Below are 25,840 nucleotides of genomic sequence, written 5' to 3'. Positions count from 1 at the left end.
ACCTTCTCCTCTTCACCAGCTAGACCGGTCTTGGTTGGAGCATGCACTGCTTCCAGTTTGGTGATATAAGTGCATTTCTCACATGTATTAGTGTTGGGAGGTAAGAGGAGAGGGTTGTCTGTGTACTTTAGACAGTTGCCACACTGTCTCAGAATGCCCATGTGCACCAGGTTAGCAGGAGAAAGCACAGGAAATTGCCCTACAGTCATACCAGGAGGGGTGGTCATAACTAATAAGTAGTGGTGCTGTTACTGCATAGGAACAGCTAGTGCTGATAGCACCTAAGTGTGCAATAATAAATGCTACAAAAGCCTGTTAAAGTGTTAGCCAGTTAAGCTAATTGAAGTGCAAGTAGTAAAAGAACCAGCACGTTCTAAGGGAAAAATTGAAGACCAGACTTTCTGGCACTGGTAATAGTTTACCTCAGCTGAGTGCCACTGCGCGGTGTGCAAACCCAAACAAACACGGGCTTTTAAACCAGAAAGTTGAAGGAGATTGAAAAACTGCCTAAACGGCCAATAAACTACAATTTCTGGACCAAAAAACACTCCTCTTGTGGTAGATCGGCTACCTAGTGCTTACCACTCCCCATTGATAAGCTAGAAGGCTTCCCTGCAACGCAGAAAGGTCTGGGGGGCTCAGAAACTTACAAAACAGTCCTGGATACAGCAAATCTGTATCTGGACTAGACTAGTTACAGGAAAGGTGGGAAACAAGCTTAGAACTTTTTTTTTTTTTTTTTTTTTTGAAGAAAAGCAGTTAAAACTGTGGCAAAAACATTTTAAATGCAGTACAAGCTAGCACACTTCAGTGTGTAGCAATATTAAGGCAAATACAGTTTAAATAAATGCTGATAAGTTAAAAATTACAAAAAAAAACAAGTGCAGAGAGCAGTACATTATGAAGAAATCAAAATGGAGACACTTGGATTATCTCTTTCTCCTTCCTGTTGCTCTTGTTGTCTGCGGGATACCAAAACTAGATCCGCAGAGCTTAAACAAGCGCAAACCTGGGCTTTTAAACCAGAAAGTTGAAAGGGATGGAAAAACTGTCCAAAAGGCCAATAAACTACAATTTCTGGGCCAGAAACCAATCCTCTTGTGGTAGATAGGCTACCTAGTGCTTACCACTTTCACTGATAAGCTAGAAGGCTTCCCTCCAACACAGAAAGGTCTGGGGGTACAGAAATTTACAAAACCGTTTTGGATACAGAAAATCTGTATCTGGACTAGACTAGTTACAAGAAAGGCGGGAAACAAGCTTAGAACCTTTTTTTTTAAATGCAGTACAAGCTAGCACACGAGTGTGTAGCAATATTAAGGCAAATACAGTTAGAAGTAAATGCAGATAAAATGGCAAAAACAAGAGCAGAGAGCAGTAAATTATGAAAAAATCAAAATGGAGACACTTTTCTTTCTACTTCCTTTTGTTCTTTTAGTCTGCAGGACACCAAAACTGGATCCATGTAGCTTAACTGGACGGTGCAGTGGTAGAGTTGACACCTCACAGCAAGAGGTTCTCCGGTTTGAGTCTCAGCTGGGGTACCTTCTATGTGGAGTCTGCATGTCCTTCCTGCGTTTGTGTGGGTTTTTCTCCAGGTGCTCTGGTTTCCTCTCACATTAACAGACATGCATCTGGAGCCTTTCTCCCAGAGCCTCTGCTAAAAATTGGCTTCATTCCAAGTCGGACTTTCCCATTTAACAAATGTTAAATAAATAAAATAAAAAAGCTTTGCAAACAGTGTGACAGTAACTAGCTAAAAAAGCTTTACAAACAGTGTGACAGTAACAAACGTGATTTAACAGGCCCTGGGTGCACAATTTTATAACAATAAAATACAGTAAAAAGTATGCAGCAGACAATAAAAAAGTGCTATAAATGGCTGGAATAAGCAATAACTCGTAAAATAAGCAAAAAAAAAAACAAAAAAAACCAGGATACCTATTGTTACATATCACAGGGCTTAAATACCAAAAGGTACAACCTGAAACAACTTAAACAAGTTTAAAAGAACCAATAAGTGCTTACTCCAAGCCCTAGACCAGCCAGTAGCCAATCAACAATTACTCTTACTAAAGTGAAGAAAGGGTTCTGCTAAGCCAAAATGGCTTGGAACATGTGCTCAGAACAAACAAACACTGCAAACAAACAATCAGGCCCTAGTGATAGCAAACCTGAACTGGGCTGTGCTATAGATACTTGCTACACTATTTTAGACAGAAAACACTACAGAAATGTTTATTACAGCAGAAAAACAGCAGTGAGCCACTAAATTAATTTTTTAAAACAGTTAAAGGAGCACGGAGACTCTAGAGAATGCTTTTAATTGCAAACAAATCAGTTATATGTTACATTCCTTGGCAGGAAATCAGTACAAACAGATGCTTAACAAATGAAGAAAATTGCCAGTGAATACCTTTCATACAGTGAAACCAACTAAAAAGGCTTTACAAACAGTCTGACAGTAACAAACGTGATTTAACAGGTCCTGGGCAGACAATTTTAGTACAACAATGCAGATTAGTTTATAGCAATAAAATACAGTAAAAAGTATGACTCAGACAATAAAAAGTGCTATAAATGGCTAGAATAAGCAATAACTAGTCAAAATAAGCAAAAAAAAAAAAAAAAAAAAAACAGGATACTTATTGTTATACATCACAGATCAGAGTTGTGGTCAGTGCCCCTCCTCTGCTCCGCTCAATGTGTATAGACAGAAATCCTCTTGAAAAGGTAGGGCTTAAATATCAGAAGGTACAACCTGAAACAACTTTAAAAAAGCTCAAAATAACCAATGAGTGCTTACTGCAAGCCCTAGACCAGCCAACCTTTACCAGCCAGTAGCCAATCAACAACAATTACTCTTACTAAAAGTGAAGAAAGGCTTCTGCTAAGCCAGGATGGCCTGGAACATGTGCTCAGTGCAAACAAACACTGCATACAAGCAACCAGACGCAAGAGACAGCAAATCTGAACTGGGCTGTGCTACAGCTACTAGCTACACTATTTTAGGCAGAAAACACCACAAAAATGTTTTATCACAGAAGAAAAACAGCAGTGAGCCTCTAAATGAAAGTTTTAAACTATATTGTAAATTCTCAGCATTTTGGCTGGTTGTCAGTTATTACTTGTATAAAAGGTTTTAGCTAACGATAAGAATTGAGGAAGTCCGTTTCTCAATCAAAGGTGCAGCATTGGGTAAGAGGGAGCTGGACCAAAGGTGCAAGAGTCATGGAGCTTGTTAGCCAATTTAGTGCCTTTTGTGGATTTAGCCAGGTGGCATTAACTTTAATACAGAACTAAAACAAAGAACTGGTTGAAGCCTGCAGCCTTGGACTACTGCATACAGCCTGCTTGTTTCAAGGCCGCTGAGAGACTAAGACTGGATAATTTAAAGATGGTGGAGACTGTTCCGGGCACTGAAAACTTGTTTGTAAGGTTTGGGTGAGCAATATTGTAAATACCTTTATGGTGTTAAGGTGGACTGTTTTCATTTCTTTCTGGATTAGTAAACCTGTGTTTTAACAAATTTGTGCATCCAATGTCTTTTTAGAATGCATATGTTTATATGTTTGTAACAAGGTAGTCAGTAGAACCAGCTTTCCATTTTGAAACTCATGTTTATTCACAGTAAGTAAAGTTCATTAAAAGGGAGATGCACTATCAACTCAAAGAGGTCAATGCTGTGGATGCTTTTCATAGTTCAAGTCAAAAGCAAAATTTCTTCACATTCACATGTAGTTTTTCCTTGCAGAGAGTGCTCTGACATAGTAGCTACAAAATAAATGAATGATTCCTGTAAAGGCCTCACAGCAATAGAAGATCAATATTTGTATTACTACATACTGCGATAAACCAATATATCTGCTCCTTCCTCATAGCCAGGAACCAGTCCAACTCCTCCTCTGAAGAGTTTGTTTCCCTTTCCTCAAAAGGATGCCCTGTGGGTTCCTCCTTTCCTTCCATCTGGTACAAGTAAATCCTTTGATAGCTCTCCTAGGAACCTCTTTAGGCTAAAGGTTATGAATCTACTGTGCTTCAAGGCTCTGTCCACTATCCCTGTATGAAGCTGCCCCACATTAATGACACCTTCTTTGTCTGTTTTGTTTTGGTTAGTATCCTTAGGGGGTCAATCTGCCACTGTGCTACAATGACCCTTTTAAGGTAAAACATTTAGAACCCATATATATGTGTATATAAATGTTTGAGTGTGTGTTCTAAGTAAATATGAGAAAAAGAAGAAATAAAGTTTCTTGAAGACCAGTGGGCTGTGAGATTGATAGCCAAAGTTGCAAACCTATGGTATGATCCTGAACTTTGTTTTATTTGTAGGTTAAGTGGTTGTAAGAGCACAGATGATGGGAGGACAAGCTTTATTTAGATGCCTGTTATGTAACATATACCAAACACAGAATTCCATAAGAAATCAGTGTTCTTATCTGGTGGGATGTCTGACACATTTCTTTATCCGCTGATGCACTTTTATTTGGCGAACAAGCTGTTCAGTCCAGCTTATTAGACAAAGTAGATCATGTAATCTCGATTACTTTCAATTTTATCATATTTTTGTTTCACTGTTATTAAATGGTTTTCCCCTTGGTTCTCAGGTTGCACTTAAGTGGTTTTTGGAACAGATTTCGGTAACCTCTTGTTGACTTAAATTCTTCAGGGCACTGTCTTGATGACACTGATGTTTGTTATGTACATGCTACCACTACAAAAGGTAGAGTTGTAACGGGTATTAGTTGTCACTGTGTTATGCTGATATTCAGCTTTACATCTTTTTCTGTCCAGCATTTGTCTAAGATTCTACTACTGCAAAAAGATACTTGAATTCTGTTTTATAGAGCATAAGCTCAAACCCAGTGCAGAAATAAGAAATATTTTGCATATTATTTTCTGTCTTATTTCAGGAAGGGGTTAATCATCTGGAATTTCCATCTTCTCTGCAAGATCCGGGCATGATTCTTGGATAGGCATTTACTAAAGCAGCATACTGTCTTCTTTCCCTGTAGAATATATTGCTCAAATCAAACACCTTAATCCACGTGTAGACCTTATATCATTTCATGAACTGCTGCAGTGCCCTTCACCTTGGACTTTTGGATGGTGACCTAGCTCAGCTGCAGTGCATGCAGAATTCTGCAGCTTGGTGGGGCCTCCTGCTTCAGTCTTATTACTCTTTTACTTTTTGATGTATACTATTCACCAGTTATCGCTAGGTTGGTGTTGGAAGATCCTGCTCTTAAACTTTCATGACATACAGAGTCTAGGTCCTGCCTGTTTGCAAAATCTCCTGGATGCCTACTGCGCAGTTTTGTTTCCAAGATCAGTAAATGATGGGTTGTTTGTTATTCCACACAGATGCCTTGAGACCTTATGCAAGTTATCCTTGTTATTTCCTGCTTCTGTCCTGTGCAATCAACAACCATCCCTGATAGAGAGGTATGTGATTCTGAGGCCTCCTTTCAGAGGTCCTTAAAATTTCATCTTTTATTTATTTTTTAAGGATGTTCTGTTTAAATCCTAAAAAAAGATTAAAATAAATTTATTTTGTTTATATAGTCCAAACAAATAAAATTTTAAACTGAATCTCAAGTGTTTGTGATTTTTACATTTTCCTTTATAGAGTACTTGAATTTAGGCACTTCAATACCTGCCTGCATTAGACCCACTGATCCTGCCAAATCTTCAGGTAAGGGTCTCAGAAGTGACTGAGGCTGCCATCAAGATTTCCACCAGAAGGAGTAGTTTGCCATGTAGAGGAAGTTGTACAATTGAGCCGAATGGTACCTGATATGCCTCATTAGATCAGTTGACAGGTGATTTGACCTGTTTCTGGCACCTGCTTGATTTTGGGATTTAGTTAATTTATGGTCATGTTGAATGTGTTAGCTCTTCTGGAGGCAAGATTGCGACACAAAACTGGCTTGCCAAGCAGTTTTATAAAGGAGATTTGCATCACTGCCCACCTGTGAAGAGCCATCTTCCCTTCATGAGATTTGAATTTCATGACTGATAGGCTTGGCTACTCCCAAGTTGGATCCACAGGTTTAGCAATGTTAAAATTAATATCTTGGAATACAGTTTTATTAGTGGCCATAACCTCTGCTCACAGGATGTCTGAGTTACTGTTCCTCATGAAGGAACCATAACTGGATGTCCCCTTGAGAACAACTTACATTTTTGTTTCCTTAAAGTAGATTTTGAACTCTCCCTAAATTATTTCATTGGTCATTTGGTTTATTCTCCTTGTTGATGTACAGAGATGAGATGAGTCTTTTCACCCTAAATTGTTTAGGTTCATGAATTTAGGTAAACCAAATTAATTGTCACCGTCAGTGGTGCAATAGGTAGTGCACTTGCCTTTGGTGCAGAAGTTTGTGAGTTCACTTCTCACAACAGGTAGATGGATTGCTGACACTGTGGTACAGGATAAGGCGGGTGCTTCATTCTTAAGTGTGTTGCCCTTGGGATAGGATGCTAAACCGAGGTGCTGTCTGTTGAGCTGGTAGGTCAGGTGAGTGTAAAAGTTTGAAAATTGACCTAAATTAAGACCTGGATAAAAGTTTGCCCTAAACCGAATTATCCATTTAGCCTCCTGTGTTTCAGTACGGTTCCTAGTATCACCACCTCCAGGACCTGTGAATAACATCTCAGTGACTCTGAAGGTTAACATATGTGTGTAGCCTCTCTCCAGTACATGTTTAGATAGTGCCTTGACTGTGGAGTTAACTTTAATTTGATATATGTGTTCACGTATCCCTGTCTCTGAGTTTTCTATCTGTCTTGCCCACATAGAATCCATCACATGCTACACGTAGCAAGGTAAACCACATGCACAGACTGGCAAGTTGCAGAGTCATGGAACTCATAACTCATGCCATTTAAGGGGAGCACAAAATTACCACTGGAATTTATAAAGTGGCAAAAATTACAACTAGTGCAAGGAACTGTACCAAAGGTATCATATACATTCTCCTTCCTACCTTTCTTAGGGTAACACAACAACTTCTTCAGGTTAATGATAAGGTACCCTTGAAACCATTTTTGAAGTCTAGAAGGCTTAGATAGAACCAATTGTTTACCAGTTGGTGAAGACCGTTATATATTGTGTATAATAGGCACATGAAATTTGTGTCCTTATGAAATGAGAGTATTTATTAGTTTGAGCATATATTCTCATCAGTATTTATGTATTTGTATATTACGATATGTATTTTTTTGATATATATATTTTTATATGTATTTCTTTATATATATTTTTATGTTTATTTTTACATGGTGATGTAATTAATGTTTTTAGAGTAAGATGTTTGATAAGACTATGATCTTGTCACTTTAAGAAAATGTTTGAATTCAGTTTTTGGCACCTTTTTTGCTATATAAGGAGTTGCTATCAATGATGCATTATGTTCTGATGAAGCCCTGTTGGGTGAAAGTGCTTACTGGGTTTACCTGTTTGTTTCAATAAAAGACTTGCACTGGATGGAATTGCTGCCTTTGGATGTGTTTTAAAACATACCAGCTGTGTTTCGCTCTGATACCCGATTTCTGCTGTTTTACCATTTGGACTGTGAGGGGTGTGCAGAGCGTTTAGTATTTGTGAGTTTTTGTCTTGGTTTGAAGATACTCATTAATGACCTCTGCACGTCTACAAACATATTACTCTAGCTCAGTTTGCTGATGATTCAACCCAAATCTGCTCTGCCAAATCTCTCTCTCTGTAAACTCCAAGACCTTACACAGCAATAGTTTTCATCAATAGAAACATGGCTAAATAATTCACAACTATGTTTAAACCATAAAAAATACTACATTACTGCTCTTTACTCCAAATCACATCTCCACCAAACAATAGCATTCACTATTGTTTCTGCCAACAACACCATGGTTGAAGAAGTAAATCACAAAAAATTACTAAGTGCCATCATGAGGTTAAAAAACTCATCAATAACTAAACATTATGCAGAGCAAAAACCTGCTTCGCTGACATAGCCAAAAGATGTATAGCCTCTACTTTCTTACTGGCATCTCTCCTCCCTGCTGCCCCAATCTTCACTAACCTTAAAATCTCTGAACCGTCCAAACTTGAGCAATGTTACAATACAATATCCACATTTGCAGTAAACTACAACAATAGAACACACCACTGCCTAGTTCTCAGAATTAAACTGGTTAGAGCTACCAGATCACCTAGCTCTTTCTCGGCTAACTACAGTACACAGACTTCTCTATAAGCCATAAAATTGCCCAGCCCCAATATAAAACTACCCCTCCAATAGAGAAAATCACTATAACCAAATCATATAATACGGCAGGTGACTGTATATTCAAATAATGCAGCTAAAGTATGGAATCATATCCCATCACCACTGAAATGCATCCAGAATGTAAAACCTATTTTAAATACAACTAAATCTTCATCTGTCAAATCGTTAGATCTGTTCCTGTACATCACTAGAATAAATGCCATTGATATATTCAACTTGTCATACTGTCAAACTATTTCTCTTTATTCAGAATGCTGTGCCCTGCATCCAGTCTTCACCAATCCTGAATAGTTTTGCTAGCATCTTCCAGCTGTAATCATTGTTTTTTTATACTGCACACTCCTACCTCTATACTTCTAATATAAAACTTATGATAGTCATATATATAATTGTTTCTGAACCTGCTTTACACCCCACCTCTTAACCACAGTATTAAAATGTTCTGATCTATCTTGTTCCTTCTCTCACCTCCATTTCTTTGAATTTCTTTTTTTTTTTTTATTTATTTCTTTGAATTTCTGATCACTAATCACATGATATATTATCTGTCTGTCTAACCCACTAATAAACTTTTTTAAATGCTCAATGCTCAGCATCTACTAATGTACAAGTATGTTTTATACTGTAATCGTTAGCTCTATTCTTATATGAATGAAATCTAATTAGCAAATATATCTGTCATTTTTAATGTAAATTATTTAATATATATTCATGTGTGTTACAGAATGTCTGTTTAAAAATGTTTGTAATACATTGGAGCTTTAGTCCCAGAGCCTCTACTGAAAAGGGTTCTTTTACTAAACCATGTCAGACAAACCCAGTAAACAAAAGCATAATGGTTAAGGTGTTTACCTCCTAGATGTAAGATGCAGGGTTTGAATCTTACATGGGGTAATTGGCTAGGTTTAAGATGGCCCACAAGGCAGTTAGCCTTGCATTAATCTATATCCCACTCCACAAGGGGGGGGGGTCCACCTTGGATCCCGGAAACTACCGTCCCATCAGTCTGACAAGCCTTATCTGCAAGGCCATGGAGCGTATTGTCATGGAACTTATAAACAAAGACATTGGCAACCTTCAAACACTGGACCCCACCCAGTTTGGGTTTGTGAAGGGCCGATCTCATCTCCTGAACCTGATTGACTTCTTCAAATCAGTCTCCAGAGCCATGGACAAGGGTAAGGTGGTTCACATAGCCTATCTGGACCTCGCCAAGGCCTTCGACACCATCCCCCACTCTGGAATCATAGATAAACTTACTAAGCTGGGTATTAATCCCTATGTCACCCAATGGGTTTCTAGCTGGCTTACTGATAGAACCCACACTGTAAAAGTAGCAGACTCCAAATCCAGCTCCAGAAAAGTGACAAGCGGAGTACCTCAGGGTTCAGTCCTGGGACCGCTCTTGTTTGGCATTTACTTCTCTGAAGTACAGGCCAACACTAAGGGACTCTGGCTAACAAAGTTCGCAGATGACTGCAAACTGGGAGCCATTATTGAATCCCCAAATTATGTGGATACACTACAAAAGGGCCTTACAGAAACAGATGCTTGGTGCCAGAGCCATGGGCTCAAGCTCAATGCCAAGAAATGTATAGTTATCCCCTTTGGGAAAAAATATGTACCCGTGAATTACCATATAGGTGGCAGTACACTAAACACCGAAAGTGTGATAAGAGACTTAGGGACACAGATGGACAGTGGACTCACCTTCGATAACCACATCGCTACAACAGTCAGGAAATCCTTCTATGTGGCACACCTCATCACTAAGGACTTTTCATCCAGAAAAAAGGAGGTCATTGTCCCACTGTACGTATCCCTCATTAGACCCATTAAAGAATACAACACCCCGTTTGGTATGTACCTCTCAAGACATCTGCAACAACTGGAAAGGCCGCAGAAATACCTCACTAAAATAATCACAGGCCTAAAGTAGATGCCGTACGCTGACCGCCTTAAAAAACTCCAGCTGTACTTTGTCGCATATCGTCTACTCAGAGACGATCGCTGCTTAACATACAAGGCCATGTCAAACCCAGAGCTGTTGGACATGCTACACTTAAAAAATCCCAATCCCTCAGAGCCACACGCTCCAGGGATCTAAACCTTGTCATCACAATAAACAAAACATGCTGGAGGGATAGGTTCCTGACCCAGAGACTCCCCAGACTCTGGAACAGATTGCCCATACATGCCAAGCAGAGTGCTTCTTTGGCCCTCTTCAAAAGGAACCTTGACGATTGGATGGGAGAAAGGAAATTCACCCCGGGGAATCACGTCAGTCACCCTGCTAGACAGGGGTCCAGGGAAGTAAATAGTGTGGGAAGAAATAGCTAGGGAATTGTTATGGCTAGGCTTGTATAGGCCCTAGGGCTGATAGTCTAGTACCAACCTATGAACCTATAAAAACATGATCTGACATATTCCAATGTTAGATTTGCTGGCCAGTAGTTTTCATCTTCTTTGCAACTACTTTTGTGACATTGGATTTTGTTTTGACGTCTTTTCCTCTTGACTTTAAGTTGCTCTTTTTTTAATTTTGTTTTATGTGTGTATGTCCTTTTATAAATGTTGTAGATGTGTTCAGCATGTCGTGTAGTTTTTTTGTGTTTCTAGGCTAAGAATATTAAAGTGCAAATAACCTGTGCTTTGTTGCTTTCATTGCCCTTGATAAACATATTTCTTATAATAATGTGTTTGTTTGCTCTTTCTGTTTCATTTAGATCAAATTCCATGTCATCCAATGCAGGAGAGGGTGCCAGCATGCGTGAAGGATGTGACAGTAGTCCAGCTTTCCGTTGGAGGTAAAACGGTTGCATCATCTTGGAGAAATCCATTTCAGGGTGTATCACAAGAACAGAAGAATTATCCATTGAATCAAAGTTGTAACGGGGACACTGTGTTAAAGGAAATGGTTACAGAAGAGCCACATACAACTTTTTCCGAGACACATCTGAACAGCACATGGGCTACAACATGCATCAATCCTCTGACATTATCTGGTCAGGACACTGCAGATGCTAAGCCTATGAACTGGGACAATAGCTCTGCCACTGCAGACTGTGGACTCCGTTTACTCAGTGAAACCATAGGTGCCACACTGGCTACTCCTTTACATCATGATAGTGTTTTTATTAAATATGAGCAGCAGGATACACATCCTCAGGATAATGGTTCAAACCCTCACATATGCCATATTTGTCAGAACTGTCAGATGTTAAAGGAAGAGTTGGACTCTGTGAAGGAGGAAATCCAAGCTTTGAAAGGTAATATTTTTGTTTCACCATACAGTTTTTAAATTTGATTCATCAATTTCTTCATTAAACTGGCCAGGCCACTTGGCATACAGGATTAAAGACCTGATTAAGACCTATATGACCTATGTTCTATTAGCAGCTTGGTCACCTGTGGAGATGGTGACAAAGCTTAGTCTGCTTCCATGTCCTTGGAGAAGGATGATGGTGCGTCTGTCTAGGTACATACTCTGTGTTAGAATCCCTGGTAGATACTGAAAATCTGTGTGTCGGGGGGGGGGGTTTGTCTCAGGGAAACAATGACAGTTGAAATTGTTGCACCCTGAGGGACAAAATACTTTGCATTACACACCAACACTTCAGTGCTAGAGACATGCACAGAGGAGTGGAGTGTCTAAAGCCCAAATTCCCAGTGTGTGGCTACTCAACTCCAGTGAAGGAAACAAGTGGGATAAAGGACTTGGGGAAGGGGGTTGCTGTGCAGAAAAAAATCTAACTTATACTTTGCTTGTCTGAAATATAATCCTTTCTTATAGATGTTCTTCGTGTTTCACTGTTGCAGTCATCACACTTGGGTTATCTGCCTGCAGGTAGCCCTCAGTCGGCCCGAGTACCAGAGTTTTAGGATTTCTGCATCAGATGCTGTTGCCTCTTCCATGATGTCAGGGGTATAAAACATGCAGCCGATGCCATTACATCAGCTTTTCTTGCCGTGCCCAAAGCAGAAGCAGTTCGCAAGTGCCAGTCGGCCGCAACCTGAAATTTTCGTTTTTCGAGTTTCAAGCCTGAAGTCTTCTAAAGCTAAGTACCCGTTGGGGTAACCAATGTCAGAAAAAGTTAACAATTGTCTTGCCTGTGGAAAGCAAATACCTCACAGAGATTTTCATTCTTACTGCATCAACTGTTTAGGCACAGACCATGACGATCCTCGCTGCCTTGTTTAACGCCCGAACTATTCATTGTCGGGCTAACTTTGTTGCTAAATTCTTTCGCTGTCGTTCTCTGCATTCCAAAATGGCTTCGATAAGCCGTCTGACTACCGATCTTCCGAAAAAAATGTAAGGATAAAGACAGAGACAGACCTCACAGGCTGGTACTCAGTGAGGCGCTTTCGCAGCCCCTGATAACCGCTTCTACAAATTCACAGGCCTCTGCTGAGACCCATTTGGAGTCCAGTATGCTGCAAGTTGCTTCTTCAACTATGGAACCTGTGGATGTCTCTACCTTGGACTGGTCTGGAGCCGCTGTGCAGGCACTGGCTTCTGAGGGTGTATTCCAACCTTCCGATGTTCATATTATACAGTTATCTTCGTTTTTGACTAAAACTACCGAGTTTCTTAGGCACAGAGTCACACTACTCCTAGAAAACCGACGACCAAAGCGCATGCTCAAGTTCCCATGCCTTGGAAACAAATGGTTAGAATGGCTGAAGACCTTATAACTTTAATTAGGGGAAACCAGCCTTCCTGCTCTGTAAGACAAAAGATTGATTTTCCTTCAGATTCTACAGACCGTGAGTCCGATGGCTGTGTTCCCTCTGATTACCAGGATATTCCCTTGTCTACCTATGAGGCTATGAGGATTCGGATGCAGAGATTCCCATTCCCTCTGCTTCCCCTCCAGAGGACTTTTCTTTTGGTGAAACCTTGCATACCTTAAGAGAGCATTTCCACTGGGAATGCCAGGACTACCCACAGTCCAAAAAGAGGCTCAGAGAATTTTTAGACTTGCCTCAGCACAGGCCTCTAGCTATAACCCCTGTTCTGGATATTGTAGATAATGTTTTCATGGAGTCCAGTCTTACTCCTGATTCTTTACCTCCAGCTCCTAGAAAGCCTGCCAGGTACTACAGAGTACCTGACTCACACAAATTTCTCTTTAAGAATCCCACTGCAGATCCAGAGACCATTTCCCGGGGACCTATAAGTATTAAGGCCACTACAGCCAAAAACCCTACCCCTTTGGACAGGGATTCTAGAGCTTTAGACAGATGGGGTAAGAAGGTATACACCTCTGCAACTCTTGCCATAAGGGCTTTAAATTGCCAGTTTCACATGCTGAAGTATCAGCAGCATATCATGGAACTAATTAAACCAACAATGTTGCTGCTTCCAGATTGTGCAGAGAATAAAGATTTACAAGAGTTAATGCATTCTGCAAACCAAGTTAGTAAACATATTTTGCAGGGTGGTTTTGATTCCTTAGAAGCAGCTTGTAGGCCTGCTGTCACTGGGTCTGTACTAAGGCATGCTTGGCTAAAGGAAAAAATCTTGCCAGACCATGTCAAAGCAAAATTGCTAGATGCTCCATTAAACCAGGAACGCTTGTTTGGCACAAAAGCAGAAGTTCTTAAAAAGATGGAGGAAAAAGCTAAATCTATGCAAACTGTTAAAGATTTCTTACAGGTACAGCCACCTAGATTCAGTAGACATTGGCCGTCTAAAAGCTGGTCCTTTCCAGTCCCCCCCAGGCCTTCTCAGTCCAACCCAGGGTCAACAGACCACCAAGACTACAGTCTCAGGTATGCAGAGATCTAAGCAATGGCGTGCTCCCACCTCTAAAACCGGAATGGTAAGCCACCCCCTAATGGAAAAAGTTCACAATGACTTGTCTATCATTTTTCCCAGCAATGCCAAAGTACTTGCACCCCTAGGAGGAAAACTCACCCTGCATGCTAAAAAATGGGATGTCTGTTACCCAGGACCAATGGATCCTAAGCATTGTATCCCAGGGATACAGATTCTACTTTCACTCACTGCTAACCCCAAGCGTGGTGCCGGACCTTCCTCCAAACCAGTGGGCAGTGGCTCAATAGCAAGTACTTTCTCTTCTCAGTGTCAGGGTTATTCAACCTGTTCCAATTGCGGGACAGGGTTTCTATTCCAGACTGTTCCTGGTGCTCAGGAAAGAGAGCTAATGGCACCCTATCCTGGATCTGTCTATTCTCAACACCTCCCTGGTTGTCCCAAAATTCAAAATATTTACACTATAACAGCTGCTTCCTATGCTAGCCAAGTACTCCTGGCTAGTCACCATAGACTTAAAAGAAGCTTATCTGCACATCCCCATTAGGGAATCTTGCAGGAAATATCTATGTTTCAGGGCAGGCTCTATGCACTATCAGTTCTTTGCACTTCACTTAGGCTTATCTACTGCACCCAGAGTATTACCAAAGTGCCTGGCTCCAGCCATTGCATACTGCAGGCAGAGAAATATTAAAATTTGCCCATTCTTGGGCGATTGCCTGATTCAGGTGAATAGTCAAGTATTGCTCCTTCAGCACCTGGCATTTGTAAAGAGACTTCTAACTTCTCTGGGGTACACCATCAACAAAAAGAAATCACATCTGGTGCCCAGCCAAAAGATTGTATTCCTGGGAGCAAACTTGAACACAACTTCCCAGATGGCATTCCTCACTCCAGAAAAGCAGGTTAATTTGACAATCTACTTCAAACTAATGGCCTCCTAGACCCAGCTATCTGCAAGAAAAATACTGCAAGCCCTAGGGTTCATGGCCTCATGCATTCTACTAATTCCATATGCAGGACCGCATCTGAGGAAACTTCAGTGGTACTTAAAAAGAGTCTCTGGTATCAACATTCTCAGGACTTGGTCTAAGGAAAGAGTTCTTTTGGTGGGCAGAGGTTTGCAACCACAACAAGGGACTTGCTTTCAGTCAACCCCTCGCTGCCCAACCCGGTCAACAAGCGCATCACACTATGTATGGGGGGCTCACATGGCAGGCAAATGCATTCAAGGCAAATGGAGCTCAAGACAAATTCACCTGCTTATCAATCAAAAAGAAATGCTAGCTGTACAGAATGCTCTGACAGCCTTCAAATACCTTTTCCTTCCAGGACAACTCTTGATAAAGACAGACAACACCACAGATATGTGGTACATAAACAAGCAGGGGGGAAATCATTCCTACCCACTCTGCAGGTTAGCCATGGCCCTGTGAAACACAGCCTTGAGCAACCAAGTGCACCTGCAAGCTCAATTCCTGCCAGGGAAACAAAATACACTGGCAGGCAACTTAAGCAGAAAGATACTGGACCAACACGAGTGGAAACTGGAATCCAACTCATTCAAATTTCTAATCAACAGGTGGGGGACTCCAGAGGCAGACCTTTTAGCCCCCCCCCCCCCAAAACCATCAATTGAACAAACTTTGCACCAGAAATCCCCACAGCCAGGCATGGCGAGTGGATGCCCTATCCTTTACATGGGAAAACCTCTCAATTTATGCCTTTCCCCCTCTGCCCCTCCTCTCATAAGTACTACTCAAGATCAAACAGGACAGATCAAGGACAATCCCTATTGCACCAGACTGGCCACACCAGCACTGGTACCCACTCCTACGCAGTCTGACAGCAGGGCCACCCTGGCACCTACATCAGACCCCCTTCCTGCTGTCCCAGCAGGAGGGACAGATTTTGCATCCTCATCTGCAAACACTGAACCTTGCAGGCTGACTTCCTTCCTGAACACAACAGCATCCCTCAGCAAACAGGTGCTGGAAGTCATCCTTGAGGGCAGAAGGCCTAGTACTAGGAAATCCTTTTCAGAAAAGTGAAAAGATATGTTCTTGGAGCCAGTCTCTAGGAAAGGGCACAGCCATGCCCTCCTTACCTCAAATTCTAGATTACTTAGCAGAGCTGCTCCACAAAGGCCTTTCCTTCTCATCAATTAAGATTCATCCCTGGGTCATCTCAGCTCATTACAATATGGAGCCACTGCTCCTTTCTCACCCTCTGATCAAACAGTTCCTGAGAGGAGCTAACAATTTAAGACTCCCGAGGAGCGCTCCCACCCCTGCCTGGGAACTTTTCTTTGTACTAGAGAAGCTCATGCTTCCCCCTTTTAAACCTTCTGCTACAGCAGAGTTAAAATTCCTCTCTTGGAAAACAGCCTTACCTCTAGCCATCACTTCAGTAAGAAGAGTGTCTGAGCTACAGGCACTAATGGCTGTGGAACCCTTCTTTATTTTCCAGGCTGACAGGGTCTCCATCAGGACTAACCCATCATTTATGCCCTAAACTAATCCATCCATTTACCAACCTTTTTCCCTAATCCTCAGAATAAAGGGAAGAGGATCCTGCACTACTTGGAAGTGCACAGACAGCTCAGGTTCTACCGTGACAGGACTAAGCCTTTCAGAAAATCTGACCAGCTGCTAGTCAGCTTTCCTACAGGGGCAGAGGGCAACGCCATTTCAAAAAAAACATTTCCAAATGGATAGCACACTGCATCCATTTCTGTTACAAACACCATGGAAAAACCTACCCCACAGGGGATCAGAACTCATTCCACTAGGGCTACCTCAACTTCTACAGCATTTCTCAGGGGAGTCCCTACCAGAAACATCCTGGAAACTGCAACCTGGAGTTATGTACACACCTTCACCAAGCATTACCAATTACCCGTTCTTTCTAAATCCAGAGCTGGATTTGCCACAGCAGTCTTACAAAGGCCTGCTAGTCAGCCCTAATACTTCCTGACTGACTCCACCCTTGCTCAGCTTCAGGAATCAACCCAAGTGTGATGACTGCAACAGTGAAACACGAAAAACATAGTACAGTTGTGTACACTTACCATAAATGTAGATGTTCAAGTGTATTCACTGTTGCAGTCCTGGTTACCCTCCAGCCCCCTGACTTTTCTAGACTTTCTACCTATCCTCTTTTTGGTCATACCTTATGGCTATGGTATTTACTTTTTACTGGAGGTGTTCCACACCATGTAATTGCTTCCTATTTTGGGGGCTGCTGACATCTGGGGCAAGAAAAACTGATGTAATGGCGTCAGCTGTATGTTTTATATCCCTGACGTACTGACGTAATGGAAGAGGTGACAGCATCCGACTCAGAAATCCCAAGACTCTGGTATTCAGGCCAACTGAGGGCTAACTGTAGGCAAATAACCCAAGTGTGATGACTGCAACAGTGAATACACTCGAACATCTACATTTATGGTAAGTGTACACAACTGTACTTTTTCGTTGTTGCAGTCTAGTCTTTTTGAAACACGTTGAAAACATCTACTTAATTCATTGAAGTTTCCAAGCCATGAGGAAGTAATAATTATATCCTCTAATTCTTTTTAAACTGAACAAGATTATTGCATAGTAGTTATATCCATAATAAAGTTCCCAAGCATGCATTTAAAACCATTGTACAGTTGAAAGCCAAAAGTGTTTAAGACAAATGCATATCAGAATAGAAACAGCAATATAGAAATTTGGAAAATAACCTTACCTACAATGTACTTTTCTACTTGCTTTCTTGAAAAGTTTTCTATTATGTTGAAACTGACAGTAAAACAAATGAAAAGAATCATCATGTGTATATCTAACTAAAGTCTGCAGAATATCTGAGTATTAAGACCTTAAACCTGACATAACATTTTCCATCAGAGTTAAACAAATTATATATTGAAAATTCAGACTACTTTCTATCATATTGTCTAACAGATCAGAATTAACATGCCAGTGGGTATGCATTTTCATCCATGGTGCTTGTGAATTTCTCATCCGAGAGTGATTTTTCCATTTTTTCAGACAAAATGTCCATGTTCTGTGTGTGGGGGGTTGTACAATGAATTCATGATATAGATAAAGATACGCCATACAGAGTTCCATTCTTTAATCCATGGTTTTGTAGCACCATGCTGAGAATTTATAGGCACAGTTTAAGAAAGATTCATGTCAGGGAATGTGGCAGAGATTTCCAGGTCCTAAACAGATAACCAGTGAAAGAAAGTGTTACTGTTCTAATCCAAATGTAAATTGTGTGAAAAAAAGGGTGTGCTCTGATTTAACCTGTAATAGCCAAAATTAATTTCTTTCCAAAGGAAGGATGGAAAATCTAGTGTCGTAATGTCCATTTAGGTAAGATTTGAGGACACATCTAGGTCATATGAAAGTAGTCAGGTTCTAGAACTCCACAGTACCAGCATGTGTTTGACTGGGACTCATCCTATTAAACAGTCTTTTTTTTAGGGATTTTGTAACATATGTAGCAATTTGAACATAGTGAATTATAAAATACTGTGTGTACTTGTGGAAAAAAATCCTTTGATGGCTTTAGTCCATTGCAGTGGAGTAGGGGAGAACATTAGGAAAGTCCCCATTGTTTCTGTACTCCAACTGAAGGATCATGTTCTTCTCTATCACTTCATTATAGAAGTAACTTATTTTGAGTTTATTATTTGAAATAACTAATGGAATTTAGCTGAGAAATAACTAATGGAATTTAGCTTAGAAATAACTAATGGAATTTAGCTTAGATACCAAATTGTTTGTGGAATCAATGAGTGTCTTGCCTTGTAAGGTAAAGTAAAATTGTTTACTATGTTATTTAGTTGTCAGTACTACCACCAAAAGATGTTTGAATTTCCTAAACTGTCTTTTAATTGATTGAACATTCTCAACCTAAATTTCTGAGGATAATGTGTATCTTGAATGAAGAGGAAGTCTGCATCCAACCACTTCTGCCAGTCCAAGGACCTCCCATCTATCTTGATATGGTTGGAATCATGGATCCTGCACATAACGAATGTGCTTCCATGTCTAGTTGACCCCCCAGAAAGCTGTTCAACCACCCATTTTTCCCATCCTCTTGGATCCCATGTTTTATTAGAGTTGAGGTAGGTTTTGGTGAGAGACTGATCTCCGATTAGGTGCACATGACCTTCTTTACCTCACTGTTGCATTATTCTAAACTGTTGGGGGTTATCTTACCTGGACGAATGGCCACAGTACCAGAGCCAAAACCTTCCATATAGTTATACATCCAGTTTATGAGCAAAGCCCATGGGCGTAAGTCTACATAAACGGACATACAAGAGTAAATCCTCAGATTATTGGGCTGCCAGTCTGAATTCTGGTCTCACACCCATTAGACTGTTATTTGCATGCCCATTGGGATCCTTCCTGTCTTTTTCTCAGTTGTATTGTTGTATCTTACTCAATTAGATGTCAGCTAGGAGGGAAAGTTGATTGAGACAGGCAGATTCCCTACAAGAATTTCCACTCCCAGTGCCTTTTTGTTTAGGTACAGAACATGACTACAAAAATTGTATGATCTGTCAGATCTTTGTTCCAAAGACCCTAAAATCTCGACTTTTTTCTCATAAGGCGCTGAGTTTTCAAGTAAGAGTTGAGTGCTTCAACCAAGCAAAGATGGTGGACCCTTTGACTCATGATGCCCTGCCTGTTCAAAAGAAAAAGTTTGACTGCCCAGTCAGACTTGGACATACTCACAGAGGTCTCAAAACCTATAGCACTCCTGATACCAACTCAGACTCCTACTACCATGACTCCACCAAATAAATGCAGGTATGGCATCTGAGGTTTGCAATTCTGATACGACTGAAGCTATCAGTAATTATGAGAAGAGGGAACCCATTTTTATTTATCTCAAAAAGGTCAAAAGTCATACTGCAGATCCTCATTAGGGAGAAAATTCCTGGATCACTCACTGAGGTTAGTCAAAGAATATCCTACTCCAAAAAAAAAAAATCAACAATAAAACTAAAAATGTTTCTTCCTCCCAGATATCCAAAGAAAAGGAGTGGATGGTTTTCTCACAGGGCCTTTTAAGGCCATAATGGCACTCAGGCCACCATCCATCCTTTACAGGGCTTGCTACTACTACTGTTTCTCCTTCCTCTGCACAAAAGAGACAGACACTTCTTCTGAAGGCACATATACTGGGTAAAATGCTCGGTATTCACCTCAAAGCAAAAAATAAAATAACAAACAAACCACAACTGAAGGAAGAAAACAAACAGAATTTAATGAGAATTTAGCATTTTCACGATCCAGACTGATTGCTTCTTCAGACTTAAATCATAATACTGAATGGCCACATTTAAATGAAAAAACAGCCTATCACAGTGGAGAATGTACTAAGTGCATTTATCTAAAAACTTCTATCTAAAAACTTTAATTACTTAAAAGCTAAAAATATTTAAAAAAATGTACAACTATTGGTAAAATGTATAAATAGTACATAGTAATACAAAAAAATTTGATACATAATTTTAATGTTTCAGTGGTCTGGCTTTCAAAATAGGTTTAAGTGATACCATACCATTAATTCCAGGGGGTTTATCAGCCTGTAGTTTCATAATCCACTTCTGTTCAACCTCCTCTGTCCTGTTCTTAATATCTTCACCTCTCAAGCTTTCTGATAAAATCTCTAATATAAAAAAGTTAAAAACATGGTACAGCCCTTTTTCTTGTACATGCTTAGCCAGTGCACTAGTTTCCTTATTTTTACAATGTCCCTCATATGTCCCAGAATTCCATCTTTAAGGCATCTATTTGTCTTCCCGATATAAAAAGCATCGCAGTATTTACAAAAACTAAAATAGACCACATTCTGCGTTTTACAATCTGCATAGAAGTCAGCCTCAACTTTAAATTTCTGACTTCTGTGCGAAAAAGAAGAGCCTGAATATATGTACTTACAGGCTGTACAATTTCTGCAGGGGAAGGTGACTACTCTGTTACAGCATTTCTTGCTGGTCATTCCTGAGGACTTGTAACAAAGCTGCCTCTTAAGTGACTTTCTATTAATAAAATAGAAATGTGGTACTGTATCAATTACATTGTCTAGTTCAGTTATCAATGTTAATATATTCTAGTTTTTTTTTCAAAAATGTTACAAAATAATTTAATATCACTAGAGTATGATACTGGAAATTTAATTCTGTCATTAGTAGCCCTAGAATTACTAGGGCTCCCTTCTGTTGAATGGGAAAAATAGGGTTTGCCACTACTATTACGTACTTCATACATATGACTGACACTTTCATCTATCTCAGTTTGATTATAGCCCCTATCCATGAAATCTTTCCTCAATATAGAGACTGCTGCATTTAATCCATCATCTGTATTATGTATCCTGCTCATTCTCAAGAACTGCCCCTTGAGAACATTCTTACTCACCTGTCTAGGGTGCATACTTGATTTGTGTAGGTTGCAATTCTTTCTGCTAGGTTTTCTGTACAGGTCTGTAGTTAATACCCCAGGTTGTATCTTACTAACTTTTACATCTAAAAACTCTATTCTCTCATTAGAGTACTTATAAGTGAACCTCAGGAACTTGGTAGACATGTGAAGATAATCAATAAATTGTTCTAATCTTTCTACTGTACTTCCCCATAAGAGGAAGACGTCGTCTACAAAATGTACATACCATAAAATTGCATCACTAAAGTCATTGCCTTGGAGTAAAATATTGTGCTCCTATTGTACCAATGCTAGGTTGGCATAGCTATTGGCACAAGCCATGCCCATATCCACACCAACCTTTTGCAAATAAAACGTCTCATTAAATATGAGCACATTATTTTCCAAAATAATCTCAAGTAGGTTACATAGGTTAATTTTAGCAGAAGTAAAAACTTTTGTAGTACATAGCAATTCACGTACATTCTCAATGCTCCATTCATTGGGTATTACTGTAAAGAGAGATACTATGTCCATCATAACAAAAAGAAAGTCATTATTCAGCTCTCTCATTTTAGCATAAAGTAAGCCAAGAAATGTCTTAGTGTCTCTTAATATAGTACAAGTTTCCAAAACAGTGTGCAAGCTCATCTCTACAAAAATGGATATAGCCTCAGTTGCCCACCCTCTACTTGAGACAATAGGTCTCATTGGGGGGGGGGCACGTCAGATCTTTGTGTACTTTCGGTAGTCCATAAATAATAGTAACTACCGGATTGTCAGCGGAAAAATATTTAAAAAGGTTCCTCCGCAATTTGACAGGACACTAATAAAATAAAAATTAGGACAGAAATTTTATCAATAACACCTCTAACCATAGTTTTAGAGATTTGTAGGTACATTTCTCTGTCATTCAGTTCAAGCATCTGCTGCACATAAAACATTTTATCCATAACGACAACCCCTCCCCCTTTATCAGCTGGTCTAATCTTGATGGACTGCATTGCTTTTAGTTGTGTAAGAGTTTCAGATTAATCTCTATTTAAATTATAAAACATTGCTGGTCTATTATCTAAAAAAGCTTCCCTAATTTCCTTCTCACATACAGTAACATATGCCTCTACCATGGGATGCATCTTAGGTACAAATGTGCTGGGTCTTTTAAAACAATAATCATTCCCAGCTTCATTGTCAAACATGGTTTTTAAGGTTAAGTTCCTGCCAAAAAGTTTTAGTTCTGTCATCAACAAATCTACCATTACTGTCTTTTGCGCAGGAATGAAGGAAAGTCCTTTATTCAACAGTGAAGACTGTGCTTCTGTTAATTGAAAAGAAGAAAGATTAATTACCAGTTTTTTTGATTCTTGCTGCGAGTTATCATTCGGTTCTGGCATATATCTCCTTCTTGTGTTTGACGAGTTCCCCCTCTGCTCTTCGATCTCTCTCTGATTGGTAATGCCTTTTTCAGTACAAAAGGTAGAATTGGAGTCTCTACAGTTTGTTGGGGAACTAATGGAAAAGAAACTGCTTCATTACATGAACTGTTTTTGGCATTGTTAGCTACTGAACTGTCTCCCTTTCCTTTGAGTCTTTCACTTTCCTTTGAGTTCTGGAATACAGGGGGAGTTGTTGAATTTCCTGTCACTTAAATCACATGTGTAGAAATGTCCTTCTGTTGGTTAGGCATAAGGGGCGTTGCTGCTTAATTGACTTCATCTAAATTGGGAGGGGCTTTTTGACATTGCTTGGATACCAAATTGGACTGCCTGGGCCAAGAAAAGACTTCTCTGCACTGGAAATCATTCAAGTTTCTTTGTAATTTTTTAAGCTTGGTGTTCTGCAACATTTTTACATAGTTCAAAACACTTTCATGCAGATCATCAAGCTTGCTTCCTGTAATATCAGTCGAAAAATTAGAGCACAACTCATTCTGTAGCACTCCTAGCTCACTACTGAGTTCTCTGTCTTGTGGTAGAAAATATTCTATCAGTAGGTGCATACAAGCATAGCTAAGCTGCAGATTCAGTTGCTGTCATTTCTGCAGCAGATCGGGATACATATCTCCATAGGCGAGCATAGTAAACACCCTTAGTCCCCTTGGGACTATCTTGTATTTGAGTGATGCTTCTAAGTAGAATCTTTGCCACTGAAGACTCCTAAATTTGTATAGTTTGTTTTCAAAAATTCTAAATCTTTCCCAGAATTTAGAGTGTGTTTCCTGGTCTATTGCAGCCATACTAGTATCTGGAAATACTGGATTCTCCATCAAGGGATTATTCTCAATAAATAACAGTCGACTAAAATGGCTCAGGCAGTGCTGTGGCATTGCATTCCTTCCTTGACTAGAGTCAAGCTCTGCTCCATATCCTTCAGCCATGTCCCAGCACTATAATCCACACAAAGTAAATGTAATAAAAAAGGCATATATAGTGGGTAAAACACTCTGTATTCACCTCAAAGCGAAAAATAACAACAAAATGACGAACAAACCATGACTGAAGGATTCCTCTTTTTCGCACAGAAGTCAGAAATTTAAAGTTGAGGCTGACTTCTATGCAGATTGTAAAACACAGAATGTGGTCTATTTTAGTTTTTGTAAATACTGCGGTGCTTTTTATATCGGGAAGACAAATAGATGCCATAAAGATAGAATTCTGGAATATATGAGGGACATTATAAAAAAAAAAGGAAACTAGTGCACTGGCTAAGCATGTACAAGAAAAAGGGATTCATCATGTTTTTAACTTTTTTGTATTAGAGATTTATCAGAAAGCTTGAGGTGGAGATATTAAGAACAGGACAGAGGAGGTTGAACAGAAGTGGATTATGAAACTGCAGTCTCTTAAACCCCCTGGAATTAATGGTATCATTTAAACCTATTTTGAAAGCCAGACCACTGAAACATTAAAATTATGTATCAAATTTTTTTGTATTACTATGTACTATTTATACATTTTACCAATAGTTGTACATTTTTTTAAATATTTTTAGCTTTTAAGTAATTAAAGTTTTTAGATAGAAGTTTTTAGATAAATGCACTTTCTAATTTAGTTAGTACATTCTCCACTGTGATAGGATGTCTTTTAATTTAAATGTGGCTGTTCAGTAGTATGATTTGAAGAAGTGATCAGTTTGGATTGTGAAAGTGCTAACTTCTCATTAAATTCCGTTTGTTTTCTTCCTTCAGTCGTGCTTTGTTCATTATTTTGTTATTTTTCACTTCTTCTGAAGAGAAAGAGGATGAATCAGACTCAGATGATAACTGTTTATCCTATTTATCCCAATTCCATTTAGCAAGTCAGGTGGCCTCGGATGATGAAGATTTCCCTTTCTCCTGACCCTACTGTCAAAGAAGCTTCTTTTGGGGGAACTGTTGTTAATATGATAAAGCATTTTTATTGGGAATTTAAACTGATTTTTGAAGGTCAACTGAGATACTATAACCTCTTGGAAGCAGGGACCTCTTCTCTTTCACCTCTTGTACCTCCTGTTCAGGAGGCTTTCCTGGATCCAGTTCCAGTGTGCCTGACTCACAGCTCCCAGCCCAAGGCCTAATGGGTTTTACAGGATACCTGAGGACTTGAAATTTCAGTATAAAAACCCTGTTACAGACTCCTTCTGTGTTTTCACTGTCAACAGACAAGGTCTCTTAAGTCACTACCTGCTACAAATGCCCTTTCTTCAGATATAAGCAGCAGGGCAATGGACGAGCTGGGAAGAAAGCTCTGAATTATCATACTCAAATGACTTATTTAATTTGCAGAGAATAGATAATAAGTATTTAAAATTTGTCCTCCCTGAGGAAACTACTAGTTAACAACAGGTTTTATCCATGGTCACACAGATCCCTGGTAGCCAGGCACAGCATTTAATGCAACTATGATGCAGTGGAAGCTTCCTTCTGAGTATCTGCTGCAGATTCTGTGATGTGCCTGTCTTTTTAAAAAATTGTAGGGACAAGGTAAGACTATGAAGTAGTGTACACAAGTTTCTATTACTTCCCTACTAAAATACCACAAATTGCCCTGCAAAACCCACTTCCTTCACACCCAGGGAACCAGACCTTCTCAGAAGGCCAAGAAAATGCCTAGGGAAAGATTCCAGGGCAAACCTGTCAGGGACTCTAGATCTATGTGGGCTTCTTACCCAGAAAATCCACCTGACTACTTTATGGCCCCCTTCTCCCTCCATGCATCCCCTCCCCATTCCAAAAGGCTCACTTTATTCACAAAAACTGACTACTTATCACTTCAGACAAATGGGTGCTTTCAGTCATCCAAAATAGTTACAGAATGACTTGGAATTTAGTTCCTCCTTTCTGCGTCATCCTGACACTTCCACAAAATCAGATT

At 39.8% G+C, this 25,840-nt stretch overlaps 1 protein-coding gene across 1 annotated transcript in view; it reads left to right on the top strand.

The window, feature by feature from the left end:
* The window catches only part of LOC122795584, a 484,904-nt gene that overhangs the window by 175,585 nt on the left and 283,479 nt on the right, over positions 1–25,840 (top strand). Inside the window, exon 3 of the mRNA XM_044063834.1 lies at positions 11,000–11,542. Within this exon, the coding sequence (XP_043919769.1) occupies positions 11,000–11,542 (543 nt within the window). The remainder of the gene's footprint in view (positions 1–10,999; positions 11,543–25,840) is intronic.

The sequence above is a fragment of the Protopterus annectens genome, chromosome 2.part2 (genome assembly GCF_019279795.1).
Source record: "Protopterus annectens isolate FY-2018-M chromosome 2.part2, PAN1.0, whole genome shotgun sequence".
Taxonomy (NCBI): Eukaryota; Metazoa; Chordata; order Ceratodontiformes; family Protopteridae; genus Protopterus; species Protopterus annectens.
The sequence above is the reverse complement of the archived record's forward strand: the minus strand, read 5'-3'. Positions and strand labels throughout refer to the sequence as shown.